General features: G+C 44.4%; 1 protein-coding gene across 9 annotated transcripts; it reads right to left on the reverse strand.

Annotated features, from left to right (window-relative positions):
- Positions 1-5,785: 5,785 nt before the first annotated feature.
- Positions 5,786-19,412, reverse strand: pecam1b (platelet and endothelial cell adhesion molecule 1b). Of its 9 annotated transcripts, none has more exons than XM_055906904.1 (17): positions 19,188-19,410; positions 19,041-19,064; positions 17,423-17,707; positions 17,063-17,220; positions 16,788-16,911; positions 16,240-16,512; positions 15,585-15,866; positions 14,578-14,859; positions 14,157-14,432; positions 12,772-12,873; positions 12,639-12,669; positions 12,128-12,210; positions 9,338-9,388; positions 9,114-9,206; positions 8,194-8,250; positions 7,357-7,382; positions 5,786-6,096 (listed from the first exon to the last, which is right to left on the reverse strand). In XM_055906904.1, exons 1-17 carry the CDS (start codon positions 19,261-19,263, stop codon positions 5,989-5,991), a joined length of 2,331 nt encoding a protein of 776 aa, XP_055762879.1. In that variant the 5' UTR covers positions 19,264-19,410; the 3' UTR covers positions 5,786-5,988. The 9 variants fall into 9 exon arrangements, with proteins under 9 accessions (XP_055762879.1, XP_055762878.1, XP_055762880.1 ...); XM_055906903.1 differs by having other exon boundaries at positions 5,786-6,099; XM_055906905.1 differs by lacking the exons at positions 12,128-12,210; positions 12,639-12,669 and having other exon boundaries at positions 5,786-6,099; positions 19,188-19,411.
- Between the last annotated feature and the right edge of the window lie 222 nt (positions 19,413-19,634).

Genomic DNA, 19,634 nt, shown 5'->3' on the forward strand with positions numbered 1-19,634 from the left:
TATTTAATTTGTCATTCTACCGTTTTCATGGTATATTTGTGGTATTAAATATCATTTATTTAGAATTGTTCAGAATAAAATTTTCCAGCAACATCCCTGGCCATGACAGATGCCAAACATGAATTGGCTTGGGGGTGTGGTTTGATGTGGGTGTTTCATGGGTGTGTCTTTGGTACCACCAAGAACCCATCTGTCAGAACCTTGCCCGCAGCGGTTCTTCCCCCACTCAGTCACAACAAACAAACCTCCTGCAGGTTGAATTCAATAACTAACTACAGGCAGATGTATGATGAGATGCCGGAAGGAGCTTTGAATAGGTCAGTAGCTTACAGAGTAATATGAGAAGAAAGCAATTGTGGAATTTATGTAGATACTCTAAACGAAGTGTTTTGATAACTTTCAAAGATAATAAAATAAACAACCTTTTACATCAGGGGTGTCAAACTCATTCCACGGAGGGCAGTGTCTGCGGGTTTTAGTTTTTTCCTTTTAATTAAGACTTAGACAACCAGGTTAGAGGAGTTTCTTACTAATTAGAAACCTTAATTCATCAATAAAGTACAAGGGTGGAGCGAAAACCCGCAGACACTCGGCCCTCCATGGAATGAGTTTGACACCTGCTTTACATAATACCAGTGTTCTGCTAGTAGAACAATGTGTACCTTTCATTGTCATTCCCAGCCAATACAAATAATGTGCCTATAGGGATTTTGTCTGGTGGTAATGGGGCTACTTTGGCAAACATATCAGAGGTCATACCTTCCTGTGTGGTGTGTCCCCTATACATCAGTAATTCCCTGATCCTGATGCAGAATAACATGGTTTCTTCCTCCCCATTCCATTCTATAATAAAAAAGACAATACAAGAAAGTTTTGTCTAGTAAAATGTGTATGCCGAGTGCCAGGTCTCTCTCCATTCGGAGACATCAGTATCAAGCCCGTCTGTCAGTCTGGACCTCGTCACATCATCTTGCAAGTCTCCATGTGCTGGCTCCATACATGTTTCTGTGAACACATACAGTCAATGTTCTATTACCAATGGCAGTTAGGGATAGGTGATATCTGACACACAAACATATATTATGTTGAAGTTTGAACAGGTCATTCTAAACCTACCTAATTCTGTTCTCCCCATTGATGACTATTGGTGAGCAGGCACGAGGTGAGGTCTTTGCCAGCACCCCATTGATGGGCATAGTAGCGTAGATCAGCTCCTGGCCCCTGAAACCTGGCCGCAAGTGGGTCTTCCAGCAAGACAATAACCCCAAGCACACATCAAATATATGGTAAATTTACCAGAAATTCTATATTTTGCAATGGCAATCTCAGTCTCCTGTGGTTTGAATTGAAGAGGGCGGTCCAAACACGCTGACAAAGGATATCAAGGATCTAGAAAGATTCTGTATGGAGGAAAGGTCTAAGATCCCTCCCAACGTGTTCTGCAATCTCAGAAATAATTTTATAAAAAGGCTCAGTGTAGAGTAGTGTATTTGTAGAAAATCAAAGGTGAGGAATTAAAAATAACTAAAAGTTGTCCCTTTGATAAGAGAGGTCAAGGAACACACCATACTTGTCATATAGTACATTTGACCTATCACAGGAAATATTGATAGCAAAGTTTATTTTCTTCTTCTACTTATTTTCAATGACGGCCTAGGAACAGTGGGTTAACTGCCTTGTTCAGGGGCCAAACGACAGACGTTTTACCTTGTCAGCTCGGGGATTCGATCTAGCAACCTTTCGGTTACTGGCCCAACGCTCTAACCACTAGGCTCCCTGCCGCCCTAAAATAAAAATAAGTTAAACAAAACATTTAATTTCTAATAGCCTACTATGGACGAGGGACACACATCTCGGAACACACAACCTATATTACTACTGCTGTACACACCTTTACAAGTTTCAAGTTTGAATGTCACATGCACAAGTACAGTGAAATGCCTTTCTTGCAAGCTCTAAACCCAACAATGCAGTAATCAATATAAATGTAGCACTAAAGATAACATAAGGTAGAACAAAAACACAAAATAGCAAATAAGAACAAGAAAGTAAGAAGCTATACAGTGTCAATTCTCTATTCATATACTGTCCATATTGTCTATAGACACCATTAGATATACACTGTATATTTATATTCTGGTCTCTGACATTGTTCGTTTCTTAATTTCCCCCAAAATAATTTTTTGGGGGATTATTTGTATTGTTTTGTTTTTATTGCTAGGTATTACTGACTGTACTGTTGGAGCTAGAAACACAAGCATTTCACTGCACCTGCTATAGCATCTGCAAATGTGTGTAGACAACAAATAACCTTGGATTTGAAGTCTAAGAAATAGGTTTACAATGACAGTATCAAATATTGTGTAAAAGGTTCTGTGCTAGCTTACCGTCAATGTAAACAAGATAATACTAAATTATTTATTACCTGATTTTATATTTTATATCATCAAATTACAGGGCTACTGAATGGAAACACCATGTATGAATTAGAACATTTTATATTATTATTTTAAATTCACGAAATTGACTTCTATTCATTCGCTAAACTGACAGTGTTAAGTTGAATTAATTACAACATTGCTGGCCATAATAACTACCTGGCATGAGTAAGTGTTGGGTGACGTGTTCAGGAAGTACAAAGTCTGCGACGGTCAGGTCACAGGAGCCAGGTCATCCCAAATCAGAGGCCATCAGCACACATCATAATGACTTCTTCCAATTCAGGGTTATCACTACGCTGACGCTGCACTGAGCAAGTTGAATAACCAGGCTATTTCCCAATAGACAAGGATTGTCTTGTGATCTTTAAGGCATGACTGTAACAGTGTGCTGGTGATTACTAACAAAACCTCTGCAGCCATTGGCTATGTATTGTCCTTGAGAGCACTGAAAGCTAGTCACAGTATTGGTCAATACTGAAACACTGATGACATACATACTCTACAACCGAGTCAGTCAAACTGAGCATTTTCAGTATATATTTCATAAAGATGGCTTCGGGAAAATAAAGCTTACACAAAGTCCATTTTAACAGTTGAGCTGAATAAATGCAAATAGACCAGATAAGGATGTGCAAACAATCTAACTGCCAGCATACCACTGACAAACTGGTATTCTTGCTCAGCCCTATGGGCAAGGGCAGACAGGGCACTTCTTTCAGACAGGTTTCAGCCAAAGTTTAGTTCTTGTACTCATTGCTATTGCCCACAATTTTATTTTGAACCCAGATGACAATACTTCATTTTCACCGACTTTTCAAAGAAATAACGTGCATGGATCTAAGTGGTAATTCACACCTGTCTATTAGTTACAGCGCATGACAGGGCGATTAATTGCATTCCCTTGCTTCATTTCAGATAATAGAATTCTTAAACGTTTGGCACCATAATGCTGTTTACATAGATGTGTTTTCCTTCCAAACAAAGACCGACACAACACAAATTCACAACTTTTCTGCGTATGCGCAAACACTAGTAGGCGACATCGCATTAACAGGCGCCAGCTCTTCTCACAGTCATCTAATCTGTCATGCGACTGGCTGACAAACTGATTTGACAGTTGCTCTGCTCACACTTGGTTTGTCCACATCATCTCAACTACGGTCATTGGAGTTCCTTCTTTTCCCGCCCTGTTCTCACAGTCAGTCCAATCTCCTTCCACTAATGCAAAAACACTGCAAGTACTAAAGTAGGCTACTCTGGAATGACAGATAGACAAAACAAATACATAGGTTTCTCTCCACGCCCATTCACCACACGCCAGAATTAGCAACACTCACAGTGCCTGCAGGGCAGAAACAATAGCACTTGGTGTGAAGGGTGGCAGGATGATTATCTATTGTTTCCTTTTATCTGTAAGTCAATATGCAAATGATATGCATATAGAAGGGTGTTTGAGCACTGTAACTGTTCCCAGTTACCCTGTCCCCTGCCATTTCATTAGGCCAACGGTGCTATATGTTTGAGCTATAAAACAATGATATTTGGCTACATAAGTTAAATGATCATAGTATAGGCAACTCATCTTGTCTGATCCAGCAAAACATTATTCTACTTCCCACTCTAGATGTGAAAAATGGTGCGCACAAATGAACCAAATGTATTCATCCAAAATCGCAGCGTCATGATTCCATTAACACAGGTCAACTATCGAAGCACTCAAGCGATGTTATGGCCATTCCGGTAATGTCCTTTAATTAGTCTTTAACAGGCTTCTGACCACGATGACAGAGAGAGAGAGAAGTGGGGGCATTATGTAAATGGACCTTAGAATGAAGAGGGTTTCATTTGTGGTTGCCATGCCAATGCTGCCATTGCAGTTTCCCAATGGCCTTGAGGTTATCAAAGAGAGGAAATTACAATTTAGATAGATAATTGACGGAAGGTCCTGTTGTCAAGACTACGAGAGATGATTACAAGAGTGTCTCGGTGTTAGCTGACATGTTTGTAAACAACGCAGGAAAGACATTATGCACCATACTCGAGGAAGCAACACTCAGCGGAAGGAGGGCAACGAAGACGTCACAGTTGTTTGAACGTGTTTTTAAGGTGTGAAAATTGTGTTTATCTGTTTCTAAGACAGAGTTACTCTGCAAGTGCTCTGAGTTTAAGATGACATAGGCCTACATATATTATAGTTTCTCAAAAACCACCAAACTATTTGCATTTTGTAACTTTTAGGGTTACTTTAAGCCTTTTTATATGATAGGAATAGGATTCTCGTCTCCAAAATAAAACAAAAACAGAATCAGGGACTATTTAAAACGCGTCTCAGAGTAGGAGTGCTGGCTGACCTAGGATCAGTTTTACCTTTTTGAATAACATTATGGACACCCTAGATCAGCACTACTAAGTTGAGAATTGGAGATATGGGCCCTTATAGCTCTTATGATTAAAAACTATCTGACACATACGACTTTTAGTCACAAGTTGGCGGAATCCACACACCAATAACTCTCCACAGCGAATGTCTGTGTGAAGTATAAGGCAACAGAAACATTCTTGTACAAACGTCACTGTATTTTTAAGAGGATGCTGCGCTCTACTGGCCAAACTGAATATTACAATAATGATACACCACTATACTAGATATTGGTTACAATTACGTTGTAATTTACAGGACGATTGTAACCATTGTCTATTAATATAACGTATTGCTTAACAAACCGTAATAACTCAATATACGATTCTCAAAGTTTAGAAAGATGGATCTTTAAAAAATGTTTTTAACATTACCTTGACTTCACTTGGATCATTTTGTGTGTGATCTTACAAAAACAGTAACTGCAGTAAGAAGGTCATTTGAAACTATGTGCAGTATTGCATGCCTGAATCACTTCAAGCCTGACACTTTTCCCCCGCTAACTTTCGACACACTTGGACACAGCCTGGCAGGATGTGACATCACAGATGCCATATGCCATCAGGCTGAGCAGCTGGAGACAGGCAGGTCCTCTGTTTACATTCACTCTTTTTTTCCATAGTTATTTCCATAGTGTGATTCAGGGATGGCCCTACTGGAGAATGCCCTGGTTTGGGTGTGGACCCAGTCTAGTGACAGTAGGGAGGTTATCAGTCCACTCACACTGCCCTGCAACGGAAGTCTAATTGGGGGATTTTTTTGCCATCATGACAGAGCGGAACGGTCATGCTGTCCATTTACGAGATCAAAAGGAACTGTTTTGGAGGGAGGGGGCCAGGCTAACTGAACTCTGGAGCACCCTCTATGGTCATGAGATATGATGAAAAGGTAAACAAAGATAAGAGTCTAGAAGGTATGACGGAACTATAGAGTAAATCCTAATTAGGACTTGTGATTTTATTTGGCTATAAAATTATGCAAAATACCTACAGCTTACATGAGTCAACAATTTTCCTTATTGGGAAAATGTACAGACTACAAGAACAATATTGAAATAAGGACTGTGGTTACGGTCGGGGGCAGAGGTGGGGATAATTTAGTTTGTGGTCCTAGGATCAGAGGTAACCTTTACTCCACAGGCACTGGGAGGTCATGGTGGTCCTGGTGATTGACCTCCAGCAGGGCCTGGTTGACCTCCGGTTGGTCACCGTTGAGATCGGCGTACTCCACTGAACCCTGCTGAGACAACAGAGATCCCACTGAATATTGACACACTTCACAACAGTGTCAATTATGTTAAACACTGTCACAATGAAAGTCAACACACGTAACTAACCTCAACACCATCACACACAGAAAAGTCCACACCATAACGCAACCCAAATCAAAACTGTTACAGCGCAACTCTACACCCTCACATTGGAACACAATCTGATTCTCTCAAGGCAGGCGAAAAGTCCATCAACTGTTGAAAGTGGTCCTCACAGAACACTACACTGTATTTCACCAAGGCTTCACAGAACACTACACTGTATTTCACCAAGGCTTCACAGAACACTACACTGTATTTCACCAAGGCTTCACAGAACACTACACTGTATTTCACCAAGGCTTCACAGAACACTACACTGTATTTCACCAAGGCTTCACAGAACACTACACTGCATTTCACCAAGGCTTCACAGAACACTACACTGTATTTCACTAAGGCTTCACAGAACACTACACTGTATTTCACCAAGGCTTCACAGAACACTACACTGTATTTCACCATGGCTTCACAGAACACTACACTGTATTTCACCAAGGCTTCACAGAATACGAAACAATATTTCTCCATGGGTAGCGGCACACATTCAAAATCACGCAATGAAATTCCTTTATCACTAAAAACCACCTCACCACAATCTTGGCTGCTCCTCCTTTACCATCAAGGAGTGAATTAAGTGTCTTAAGTGTAGACCATCATGTCATATCCTGACTCATTATGTCAAATTCCCCTTCAAAACAGATAACCCGGCCTCAGTCCCTCAGCTCCAAGTAAGGGCAAACAGTGTGGATTGTAATGGGCTGTCTGTAAATCACTGATGTGTCTTGGTGAGTAGCCAGAGGAGGACAGTGTGGTGGTTGAGGTTGAGCTGTGCATGGAGGTATAATTTGACTGGGCCTTTGGCTGCTGATCTCACTGGGCGATAGGGAAGGAAGCCCCAGCCCAAAATCCCTTTGTTCTTGCTTGGAAACTCTGACCGCAGCTTCTCTCTCCTGCACAGTGAAATTACTACTACCCAAGAGCCTCAGCCCACAGAGTGACTGGGGCTGCTTGGGAGAGGGAAGGAGGAGAAGGTGCGCCCTGTGGCCTTGATTCTGTCACTCCTCACCCTTTTTGTGGGCTGGAGGAAAGGTCAGTTGGGGTTACGGAGTATGTTAGCCGTGTGCGTTTGTTTTCACAGTCACAGACAGTAAAATGTAAGACACTGAGACTCAAGCTGTACTTACATAGTCATAATGGTCACCAGGTGCACCTGGGAACACAAGACACAGGATCAGGGAAGAAGGACAACCTCTAGTCCATTACAGAGATGACATAGTGTATAACCTGTGTCTCTGTGTGTGTACTCCTTCATTTGATAAAGGAATGAGGGACTACTACTCCCCAGTGTGTTATAGGGCCTCTCATTCCTTTATGTGTACCATTTCTTAGCCCAGCATCAGTATTCTCAAGTTCAGGATGTGCATATCACCCTCCCTTTCCCTCGTTCATTAGACCACATTCTGAGGGCATTGAATAATAATCATTCTCTGAATGTATTCATCATGATGACTCATTTGACAGTTATGACACCCAGGCCTAGTTGCTGACTCATTGGTTCCCTTGAAGCAGAGCCCATTGTTTTATCACAGCAGGGGTATAACTAAGCCAAAAAAGCAACAAGCGCGGTCCCTGCCCTCTTCCTAAACACCCACCCTTATCGCAAACACCCACCAATTCACCTGAGATGAGAAAGTTACAAACAAATGTATGTTACGTGTTTTATGTTCAATTTGTGTTGACAAAAGGTACATTTCCACATGGGCTGCTTCACTGACAAATTCAACTTGGATTGCGTTCTAAAAACAGGAACTTCCTGCTAGCAGCAAGAGGAAATGGTCACCTTCATACAGACCTGGCTGTTCCAGCAGTTCTGCATACAGTAATGAACACCTCACCTTCCACCTCCTTTTACTCACTGCTGGTGGATGAGGTGAGTTACCCCCATGAAATGTCAAGTGTTTTGAGACCTAGTTCAAAGCACTTTATAAATGTAACCCACATTTACAGTGTGATGCACTCACCTGTTGGGGAGTTCTGGACTTCACTGTACACCGTTTCTGTGCCTTTTCTCAGGGGAACTGCAAAAGATAGAAACAGAATAATGTAACAATGTTTCACAATTGTACCACTTAAACATTGCTCATGGGCACACACACATTAGATAATCATCATCACATATCACTGCATTACAACCGTTACACATTTACTTGTTCTCGTCTCTTAGCAGATGCTCCATCTCCTGGCAAATCACTGTACTGGATACTTAAGGACATGGGCACAACTTTCACTGGGGATGGGGGACGGGGGCATGTCACCCCCACATACTAAAATTGCATTATTTCCCCATCGGTTTTATCATTGGTATGTGATACAAAAATGAGGCAAAGGTGTGCTTTAGGGCCATGCGGACGCCTCCAAGCAGTCGGGTAGGCTGTTTGGACGGTTTATCCAACTGGATAATAATAAAATAAATAGTATGTCCCCCCACTTCTAAAACCAAAGTCACGCCCCTGCTTAAGGATAAGCCCAACCAACTGCCATAGCAAACCCATGGGGGCCAACAGAGTATACTAATCAAGGGGGGTTGGTACCATAGAGAGTAACCCGGCAATTAGTTCAGCCCTTCCTGTTTATTCACCAGAAGATGTTTCTGGAAGCCTGGTCACCATGGTTATCACACAGGTTACTATGGAGACGACTTAATCGTGGCCAATTAGACCCCCCCCCAGGAAGTGGCGCCGAGTCTTATAAGCTGAAATAATGACGGCAAAGCAAGCCCTCTTGTGATGATTCGATATAAGTAAAGAGACAGAATGAGAGCGGGAAGAGGTAGAGAAAGAGCTATGAGAGGGAGAGCTGTTGTAGAAAAGGGGAGCAAGATAAAGGGAATAAGGGGGAGAGGTAGCCCGAGTGAAAAATAGGTGTGTGTGTGTGTGGTCACCTCTGGCAGGGTCCACAGGTTGACGGTGTACCACTTCAGTGTACTCCACATCAGGCTCATTGTTAGACGCTACACTGCTCTCCCCGTCACTGCCTGCACCAGGACAAGATACACATAAATTCCATTACACAAAACAGCCCAAGACAAGAGGCAGACTTTAGACAACACATGCTTGAACTCTATATGCAACTTAGGTTATAACCCAGGGACTCTGTTGGTCTCACCTGGGTCTACCGGCCTCTCGCTCCAGACACTTACAGCAGCATCCACTCCAACTACAAGACACAAACACATAGATGCACACAGACATAAAGCAATGCTCCCTGACACAAGCTAGGAGATCTAATGATCCAAGATTCCCAGTGAAGTTACTGCCCAGCCAAGTCAAATGACTGTTAGGTGTAACAGGAAATTGAGACTTAGGGTGCTATTAAATTAAAACCGCCAACCGGAAAGTTCTGAGGCGAGGTAAAACATTTAGTAGACAGTTATGTCTATTGTTTCACAAGTTGAATATTATTCCAACGCTTGAATGAATTAAAATCACCCCACAAATCTTTTCTAGAATTTATTGGAGCCTTTAACAGGCTGCTGAGCGATTAGAACACCGCGAGAGAACATTCTGTGACAAACGAGGAGTGGATATCAGGCCTCCATTTTGATTTCCACAGAGCTGTTCCGGTACCTTACGCACACTGGCTACTGTTTGGTAAACAACAGGAACACAATAGCTCCCTGCAAAAACAACATCCCATTACAACTTCCCATTCGTTAATGCAATCTCAGATTCTATTGAACCTCAGAGTGGGCCTAAGCGATTCATTTCCTCCACCTGCTGCCTGCATTCAAACTCGACTGGTCTGAAACAAACAGTCTGCCCCCAAGTCCACTATTTAACAAACGCCGTTTTATAAATGGTTGGTGCCAACATAGGAAATTCCACACAAACGCTATTGTTTCAGTATTCCTTCAAGGCAGCCTTAGCTAGTAAACTCCTTTAAGGGTGTTGCGTCTTAAAGTACTTTAGCCAACATATTAAGATGGTTGATAAAGCACCTAATATGGCCTACATATACTGGCTAAGTGCACAAAACATTAAGAACAGCTTACAATTATTGAGTTGCATTCCCCCATTTTGCCCTCAGAACAGCCTCAATTCATCCGGGCATGGACTCTACAAGGTGTCAAAAGCATTCCACAGGGATGCTGGCCCATGTTGACTCCAATACTTCCCACAGTTGTGTCAAGTTGGTTGGATGTCCTTCGGAAGGTGGAACATTCTTGATACACACAGGAAACTGTTGAGGGTGATAAACCCAGCAGCGCTGCAGTCCTTAACTCAAACCGGTGCACTTGGCACCTGCTACCATACCCTGTTCAAAGGCACTTCAATCTTTTGTCTTGCCCAGTCACCCTCTGAATGGCACGCATGCACAACCCATGTCTCCGTTGTCTCAAGGCGTAGGCTTCCGTCTTTAACCTGTCCCCTCCCCTTCATCTACACTGATTTGAAGTGGATCATAGCTTTCACCATGATTCACCTGGCCAGTCTATGTCATGGAAAGAGCAGGTGGTAATATTTGGTACACTCAGTGTAGCTACACATTATAGACATTCATTGGTAGCTCATGGTATCTCTGAAAACAAAATGCACAGTATTGACACATTGCTAAAAAAAAAAAATGTTTTATTCTAGAAGTGCTTCTTCAAAATCAATCAATTTACCAAACCAAAAATATATACACACATTTCTATTGATGATTGTCTAGTGTACTGTATATACAGCATCAGGTCTATGCATTTAGACATGCACACATTGGTTTTGGACAAACAGACTATTAGACAAATGGGCTAGTTCCATCATTCGATAGACATGCAGTCAGACAGGCAGAGTGAGGTGAGAACACAGGACAAAGACAGTATGTTGATAATGACAGGAAAGTACAGCTCTTCCAGACAGCAGCAGGAGAAGAGAGGGAGCAAAAGGGCCAGTTCAGCTGTCTGTCACTGGGAAACAAGCCCCTTGGTGTCAGCCATCTTGTGTCCACTACACCTGTACCCTCTGATATTACATCTACAACACATAACAAATAAGTCATATTTTCTCAAAAGGAAGACATTTTTGGCCATTCTTCCCTCTCTAAAATGTCAGTGGGGATTTTGTTTGTTTGAGCCATTGTTCCAATTGTTATCCTTGGTTTTCATCCCATATCACTTTATTCAACCAAGTGGTGCAAAATGTTTTTTGTTTTTTTGTTCAAACCAAAAAAGTCCCTCCCTCTGTGGGATTTCTCTACACTGTTGCTGGGAGACTGTAGCTGCTCCTGTTGCTGATGCCAGCAGGAAGTGATGCCACACTATCTCGCGTCCCATTGGTCGCTCTCCCCTCCATGCCGTCAAAGGGTGGCGCTGCGTCTGTAATAAGATGATATGGCCACTCTCAACAAACACTCAACACCTGACACAATCACTACTGAACACAGCTGCCCTGTAGCCAGCTACATCCTGCAAACCACTGCAGAATCTGCACATCTAATGAGGAATGTTTGCTGAAGTAAAACATCAATTGTTAAGACCTGCATCGATTTGTATAAGGAACTAAGCTACTTTTCCAGTCTAAACACACACACACACAGCAAGCTTCTCTGTCATGTCCTCTCTCATGAATTCTAAGTTGCACAGGATGTCTACAGCTGGACGGTAAGACGATGCATTTTTGTTCCTCTAACAGGAAAATATGAGGAGAGGAGATGCAGGGAGTTAAGAAGTCCCCTAAGGTCCCCTCAAAGACCCTTACATGCACACAGTATGGGTGTCATGGTATAGACTGACGTTAGGATGACAACTTCTGACACCGACATGCTACAAGCAGCTAGCATGCTAACGGCTAGCATGAAATGGAACACACGAATGGGGGATGAGACAGACGTGGGCAGTTGAATGTCGGTTATGGTTCGAAGCATGACGATAGGTCAAGACGGAAACACACAGGAGAGAGTAGGAAAACGGGCTACCTTCGGGCGGGTTATAAACCTCCATAGTGCTGTGGGTAAGACTCACTGTTAGAGAGTCATCTGATTTAGGGCTCGAAGGCTTTCTGAGAAATGGTGAACATAAAGTCAACGTTGGCAGTGACACAACAAGAGATCATTTCATAATTCTAGCGCCCTTAAAGCTTATTAAAGGGACAGTTAATTCATTATGAAATCAAAGGTTGTTAAATGTTTTCAGTTCACACCTAAAATGAAATGGTGGCATACGATAAATTGAGGCATACGGCCGGATCTACATAACAGATACCACGGCACATGGATAAATCTTGTCAATAGACCACTCTCAAGATCTGAAAACATCTGACAAACTTTTCATTTTGGAGTGAACTATCCCTTTAAGGCCCATTGGCCGTGCTGTACGTGGCAGCATGGTGCTAAGCACTGACCAAAAACCATTGGCGCCAGCTAATGCTATCATCCTAGATAGCCACTATCACAGAAAACGACTTAGGAAATAGGCAAGCCAACTCACACTGACAGTTCAGCTGCGTTCTCTCTTTTACCTATACAATAAAGAGAAGGGGATGAGAGAGAGAAGAGGCTGTTCATACATAGTCAGACACCAGCAAAGGCCTGTGTTGCTGGGGGACTGTAGGTCTCTCTACCTCTCTTGGAATTGTAGCGCAGCACGCAGGCGAGGACTAGGACAGCCACCACTAGCAGACAGCAGGCCACGATCAAACCTTTCTTCCACATTGCCATCTTCACTGTAGAGAGAGAGGGGGAGAGAGAGGACGGGAGCAAGAGTGGGAAAGGTAGGGAGAGAGATGCAGGGAGAGGGGAGAGAGATGCAGGGAGAGGGGGGAGGTAGGCAGGGTGTTTGTGAGAGGAAAAGGGTAAAGGTTAAAAGAAAGTTAGGGTGGGTGGAGATGAGGACAGAGTGGAGGGGACAGAGAAGGATGGTTGAAAGAGAGAGAGAAAGTCAATCTTAAAGTTGAGTCATCTGCTTCCTCCTCTTGGGGTCTGAACTTAAGTGTTCCCTTCATTTCCCCTCTCCTCCCCATCCTCTGCCTTGCCACTGTAGCTGCCGTAGTGCCACTATGGGGGGAAGCAGGCCGGGTCTAATTGCTCTGGCTAATGAGTGCTAGCCACGTCTTGCTGAGGAGTCACAACCCATGGGAGCCTAGCGCATCGCCACTAGCATCCGGATTGACTGTGCTCTCGCGTCAGCCGTCGGCGCTAACCACACCACAGGACATAGAGGGCAGAGTGGCTACGGGCCAAGGTTAGCTTAGCGGCGGGGTATTTAGTGTGGCTCATGATCATCAACAGCCACAGCAGAGGAGCTCGTTGGGGTTCGTTAATAGTGGGTCAGATAACCTTGCTGGCAGGCACTGGGGTGGAGGGATCAGATCAGATGGCAGTAAACTTGTCAGGTGTCACTGAAGCAGCACCTGAACAGTGTTGTGAGAAGAGAAAAACTGTCGCTGCTGGTCCAAAGAGGGTCTTTAGATTTTACACAAGTGGTACTGTGAACGCAAATTAATCTAGACTTCTGCATCCAGTAAGAGCAGTAAATACATGTGTGTGGACTCTATGGTGGAGTGTGTGGACTCTATGGTGGAGTGTGTGGACTCTATGGTGGAGTGTGTGGACTCTATGGTGGAGTGTGTGGACTCTATGGTGGAGTGTGTGGACTCTATGGTGGAGTGTGTGGACTCTATGGTGGAGTGTGTGGACTCTATGGTGGAGTGTGTGGACTCTATGGTGGAGTGTGTGGACTCTATGGTGGAGTGTGTGGACTCTATGGTGGAGTGTGTGGACTCTATGGTGGAGTGTGTGGACTCTATGGTGGAGTGTGTGGACTCTATGGTGGAGTGTGTGGACTCTATGGTGGAGTGTGTGGACTCTATGGTGGAGTGTGTGGACTCTATGGTGGAGTGTGTGGACTCTATGGTGGAGTGTGGTGTTTGTCTGTCTCTCAACCTATTGTGATAAGTACAGCAGGGCCTTGCACATCACTGTACATGTGTGTGTATGCATAACTCACCATCTACGGTGACTGGCTGACTCCGGACCATGTTAGCGTAGTTGATAGCCTCGCAGTAGTAGGTGCCACTGTGCTCGTTCCCCAATCCTTTGATCTGGAGGGACTCGCTGGATTGGGTTGTGGTAGTGATGAAAAGCGGCTGGACGTTCCCACGTCGGTACCACTTAAAGGTGACGGGCGGGGAACCTTCCACCCCACAGATCAGGTACATCTCATTTCCCTCTGTGACCTCCAACAGATCTGGGACGACGCTGAGTCCTGGATTGGACAGAGGCACTGGGAGAGGGTGAATAGTGTTAGGTGGTGTAACGACACGAAGGTATTTCTGATGATTAAATAATAAAGGTCCAATAAGGCTACAATCAAATGAAGCATGGACGTGCATTATGTTGTATACCATTCCACACTTCAACAGGCTCACCTATGACTGTGGTGTTGAGTTTGTTGCTGACCACCGCGTCGATTTTGGGGTTGTTCCGCGCCTCGCATTTATAGTCCTGCGTGTCGCTGTAGTGCTGGACGGTGATCGGGAAGATGGCCTGATGGTGCGGCTGCTGCACGGTGGTCGAGTTAACCTCAGAATACTTCTTCCACAAGGTGTACTCGATGGGTAGGCTGCCTCGGTCTGAGTGACAGCGCACCTGGAAGGGCTTTCCCACGATCACTCTGCCAATGGCCGTTATCTCCGGTTTACTGACAAGAACTGGGGAATGAATAGAACAAGGAAAGTGACGGAAATTAAAAAATGGACTGTTAATGTGGAGAGGTTACCTTCCAATGACATACCCAACATTACTTAGCAGCTACACGTATGACTAAACTTCGACTCAAAGGTTGTACCTGAGTCAAGATTGAAAGATGGAAATTTCACCTAAAGAACAATTTCCCACATTATCATTTTTGATTGGAGTTCCCCTTTAATATCATATTGTTGTGACAGATACTGCATCCATACATATTATCAGTATATCCTTATGCATATCCTTATTTTACCAGGTAAGTTGACTGAGCACACATTCTCATTTACAGCAACGACCTGGGGAATAGTTACAGGGGAGAGGAGGGGGGATGAATGGTGATTAGGTGTCCATGATGGTATGAGGGCCAGATTGGGATTTTAGCCAGGACACCGGGGTTGACACCAACTCTTACGATAAGTGCCATGGGATTTTTAGTGACCACAGAGAGTCAGGACACCCGTTTAACATCCCATCCAAAAGATCGCATCCTACACAGGGCAATGTCCCCAATCACTGCCCTGGGGCAATGGAATATATTTTTTTTTAGACCAGAGGAAAGGGTGCCTCCTACTGGCCTTCCAACACCACTTCCAGCAGCATCTGGTCTCCCATCCAGGGACTGACCAAAGACAAGTGAGATTGACTTACTTTGGGTCACACATTAAAGCCTTATAGGCTGTAGTAGTACCTTTTGCATGGACAGGCAGCTTTGCACTGTACTTGGAGATCATCCTGGCATCTGCTTTACATGAATAAATCCCACTCGAGTTCCGTACCACCCCGGGGACAACATATATCCCATTGAAGCTGCCCGGCGTCAGTGTGTAATTGTCCTTGTAAATGGAGTACTTCACATCCGAAGCGCTGATTCTGTCAGAGGAGTAGTTGGTACTCCTGCAGGTTAACGTGAATTTCTCCTTTTCAAAGACCTCTGTCGGATACATGGTCAGAACTGGCTGGGAAAACAGTTCTGTTGGGTGGATTAAAAAAACATGGATTAATCAACACTCTTGGAGGCTGAGTACATGTAAGAACATTCCCGACGATTGTTGTGATTAACATTGATAAGGTAATAGATGTGAATAGGGTTGCCCAGGTTTTTTCAGAGATCCTGGTTGGAGGATTCTGGATTTCCTGTTTATTCGCTCCTGATTCCAGGAAACTTCCAACCAGGATTTCTGGAAAACCTAGGAATTTAAGGAAAGTTCACCAGAATGTTTTAACCCGAGCTGCGACTTGGTTATAAACTGATAGAACAGATAATAGCTTTTTTTAAATCAGCTTTTTTCAACAGCTAACACCACATTCTACATTTCAGATTCCTTGTAAATCCATTCACTCACCTGTAATCGTCACGTTTTCCGTCACTTGCTTGACTACATTTCCCATCTCCAAAGTGCACTGAAACTCCCCAGAGTGCTCAGCCAGGGCTCTTATGCTGTGGTTGGCTTTACTTTGACCAGTACTCAGCAGATTCTGTCCCTTGTTCAGGTAGACTTTGAGCCTGGAGCTGTTCTGGAGGTTACCACTGACACTGCAGGAGATGTCCAGAATGTCCCCTTCGATGATCATTGATCCGTGTGGTCGGACAGAGATTACAGGTGTGATGAACAGCTCTGGAGAACAAAACGAGGAAAATTGGTCTGGAAGCTGAAGGTTGAAACTAAGAGACTTTTCCCCAGACACATTCTATTAAGTTTCAGACATGGTTAAAATGATTAGAGATTCATTGAGATTGAGAACAACAGTAGGGTCCTTGACTAAAAAGGTATTTCAACTGAAAATCTACACTGAATGTGCGCTTCAGTCCAAGACTAGGTCTAACCTGTGTCTTGGAAACCGACCCGAGATGTTCACCGTCGTGTTCTGTTTTTTTTTTTTTCCCACTCACCTTTTACAGTGACCACCACATTGTTGCTGGCAGTGGACGGGACCGAGTCTGGCAGCAGTATGACCCTGTAGTCACAGTGTAGCCTGTGGTCGCCAGCGTTGTTGAATCGCAGCCTAGTCTCCACCTGGTTGGTCATAATAATACAACAACGTTAACTAGAAAAGGACATTTCCTAAAAGTAAACGTGTGTGCTTGCTACTTGAAGTATTGATGTTTGTGAAATAAGTTGTAGAAGAAAAAAAAAACGAAGCAAAGCACACTCAATATTAACGCACCTGGTTGGCGCTGACCATCTCCTCATAGAGCTCTTTGGAATCCTTGTAGAAGTAGAAGACGATAGTGCCGGACTCCTCAGGGGCCTTACACCAAACGGTCACCTCCTCTCCCTCGCTGAACACACGCTTGTCGACGCTGAGGACTGGCGTCTGCAGGCCTGGACGGACACGAGTACGAGTGAAAGCACGCAGGAAACACACACAGATAAAAATCACATGCCGTAGACAGAGTTACAAGAGACTACATTCATGCAGGATACAAAGTCGCTTTGTCACATGCGGCAGGTGTAAAACAGTAGAGTGAAATGCTTAACTTGCAAGTTTTTCAGTCCACAACAGAGGAGTTGCCAGAGTACTAACCTGTCACAGTCAGTTTCTCAGACTTGCTGCTTAGCTCCTTGTCCTGTATGTTCACCTTGCATTTGTACTTCCCAGTGTTGGCCACTCTGGCCATGCGCAGAGAATAGATTAGGTCCTCTGCGGTGGTGATGCTCTCCGTGTGCACCTCGGCGTTGTCCTTGTAGATGGTGTATTTACGGTTCAGGAACCCAGAGCTGCTGACCACGGCCTGGCAGCGTACCGTCACGTTGGTACCCTGGGAGACGTCGTTGCTGGGCTCGAGAGTCAGGGTGACACCTGTGAACACTGGAGAAAGAACTCAAGGTCAATGCTCGGACTGATCAAACGTTCTGTGTAACAAAAGTCCTAGAAAACAAGCCTGTGTGATCTTGTACCAAAGCACATTATTTAGTGAACTCACAACCTTGTAGTGGCATGAATCTGTTCACCAAGGCAAAAAAATATATCTCCATAGTAAGAGAACAGTGCAATAAATCACAGTGCTATATAGCTAGTCATCTTCCAGCTCCAAGATACTCAGGAGATGAAATCACCCACACCAATGAATTGGACATAAACACAGACCCTCAACAAAAACACCACAAGAAGTCTTTTGATTCAGCGCATGCTGATGGCAAACTGTTTTCCCACATTTGTCCTCCACAGAGTGATTCTCTAGATAAGGGGCCTCCCAGTGGGGTCTAGTGCAGACAGTCTGTCAGGTTGAGACCCACAGGCCGGGTGGCTCCTGTCCCGAGGGGGTTCGTCCCAGTAAACAGGCCCCCGCCAACCAGAGGAAGGAAAGGCATTTTGTTAAACAAACAGGCAAACAGACACCCTCTCAGGGGACCCATCGTTATTTTAGACACCGCCGTCCCCACCCAATGTCACTCAGCAGGGCCCGGCGCGACCGAGGGGAAAACCACTGATAGGAGGGCAGAGGGTAGTGGGCAGTTCCAACCAGGGCACGAGCCATAGCGGAACCCCATGGAAAGGCTGTGTGACCACTGACTAGTCTTGGTAAAGCCATGGAGTCAACGTCCCTGCTTAGAATAGAGGTATTCTGCTATTCCAAGCCCAGAATTGCTAATCTCGGCATGGTCAGGATAAGGTGTCCATCTCTACCATTGGCTAGCTGAACTAATTTCTCTGCCCAGTGCTTGGCTTTTTCCCTTATCCTAACAGGAGGAGGCGTGTGACACTGCTAACAAGTGAGTTCCCAAAGCCTTCCACAACCTCGGACTCTAAAAGAGTGAAAACACTGATAAGACAAGATCCAGGCACCATTCTCATAGGACTCCCAGTTATGGTATTTCCAGTGTGTCAATAGAGTTGTACCTGTGTTAATACTACGATTAGGGTATATCGGTCACCTCTCAGTATAAGATATTTCTTAGTAAAACAGGTCCATAGCGTTAGAAAGAAGTATAGAAGCAAGAATGTCCAGTCCCAAAGCACACTATCTACAAATACACACATTTTCACTGATAGGAGAAACAAAACAACAGCTGAATAACATACCACTCCAAAAAGAAAAACCTGAAACACACTCAAGAGTTCCCCTTTTTTGAAAACTGCATTCACTGCACTCTTGACTATCCTATTTTAAGAATCTCCTCAAGAACCCTTTAATACTTACATGCCTGCGATTCCGCCACTTGGCCTGGACGGAACAGGAGGGGAAAAAAACAAAACAGTACATCAATGTAAAGAAAATCCATACTTCCTTATTTCCCCACCCAACCCAAAACCCTCCCAGAGGTAGATTATTATCAAGCTTCCTTACAGGTGGAGAGGAGTACGGAGGTTAGCAGTAGCAGTCGGGTGACCATCCTGACGGAGGGCTGCTGGAGCTCCCACATTGGTGGTGGCTGTCCTGGGCTGATGCGACTGGAGTGACTGGAGGCTGAGGATTGACTGGGGAGGAGGGAGAGGACATGGGAGGTGCTCTACCTTGGCCACACAGTGGGACGCCTGGCCGCTGGTTATCACAGCGAGCAGAGCCCTCGACTTGGCTTAATTTGCCAGGAAGTGACTGTTGTTTCCTCAGGATGTGAGCTGCTGGCGTTTTGCTGTTTTGGAATGTTCTCTTTCTGGGCCGTGTGCGTAGTCATAGACACTGTTCAGCATGCTTAGGGTGCAGTAAGCTGGAGCTAACCCCCCCCCCCCCAGTGTCTGGGCCTCTGCAGGTACTATGGGGCAACATGCAGAGGGGCACCCTTGCTTCTGTGCT

The sequence above is a fragment of the Salvelinus fontinalis genome, chromosome 40 (assembly GCF_029448725.1).
Source record: "Salvelinus fontinalis isolate EN_2023a chromosome 40, ASM2944872v1, whole genome shotgun sequence".
Lineage (NCBI taxonomy): Eukaryota > Metazoa > Chordata > Actinopteri > Salmoniformes > Salmonidae > Salvelinus > Salvelinus fontinalis.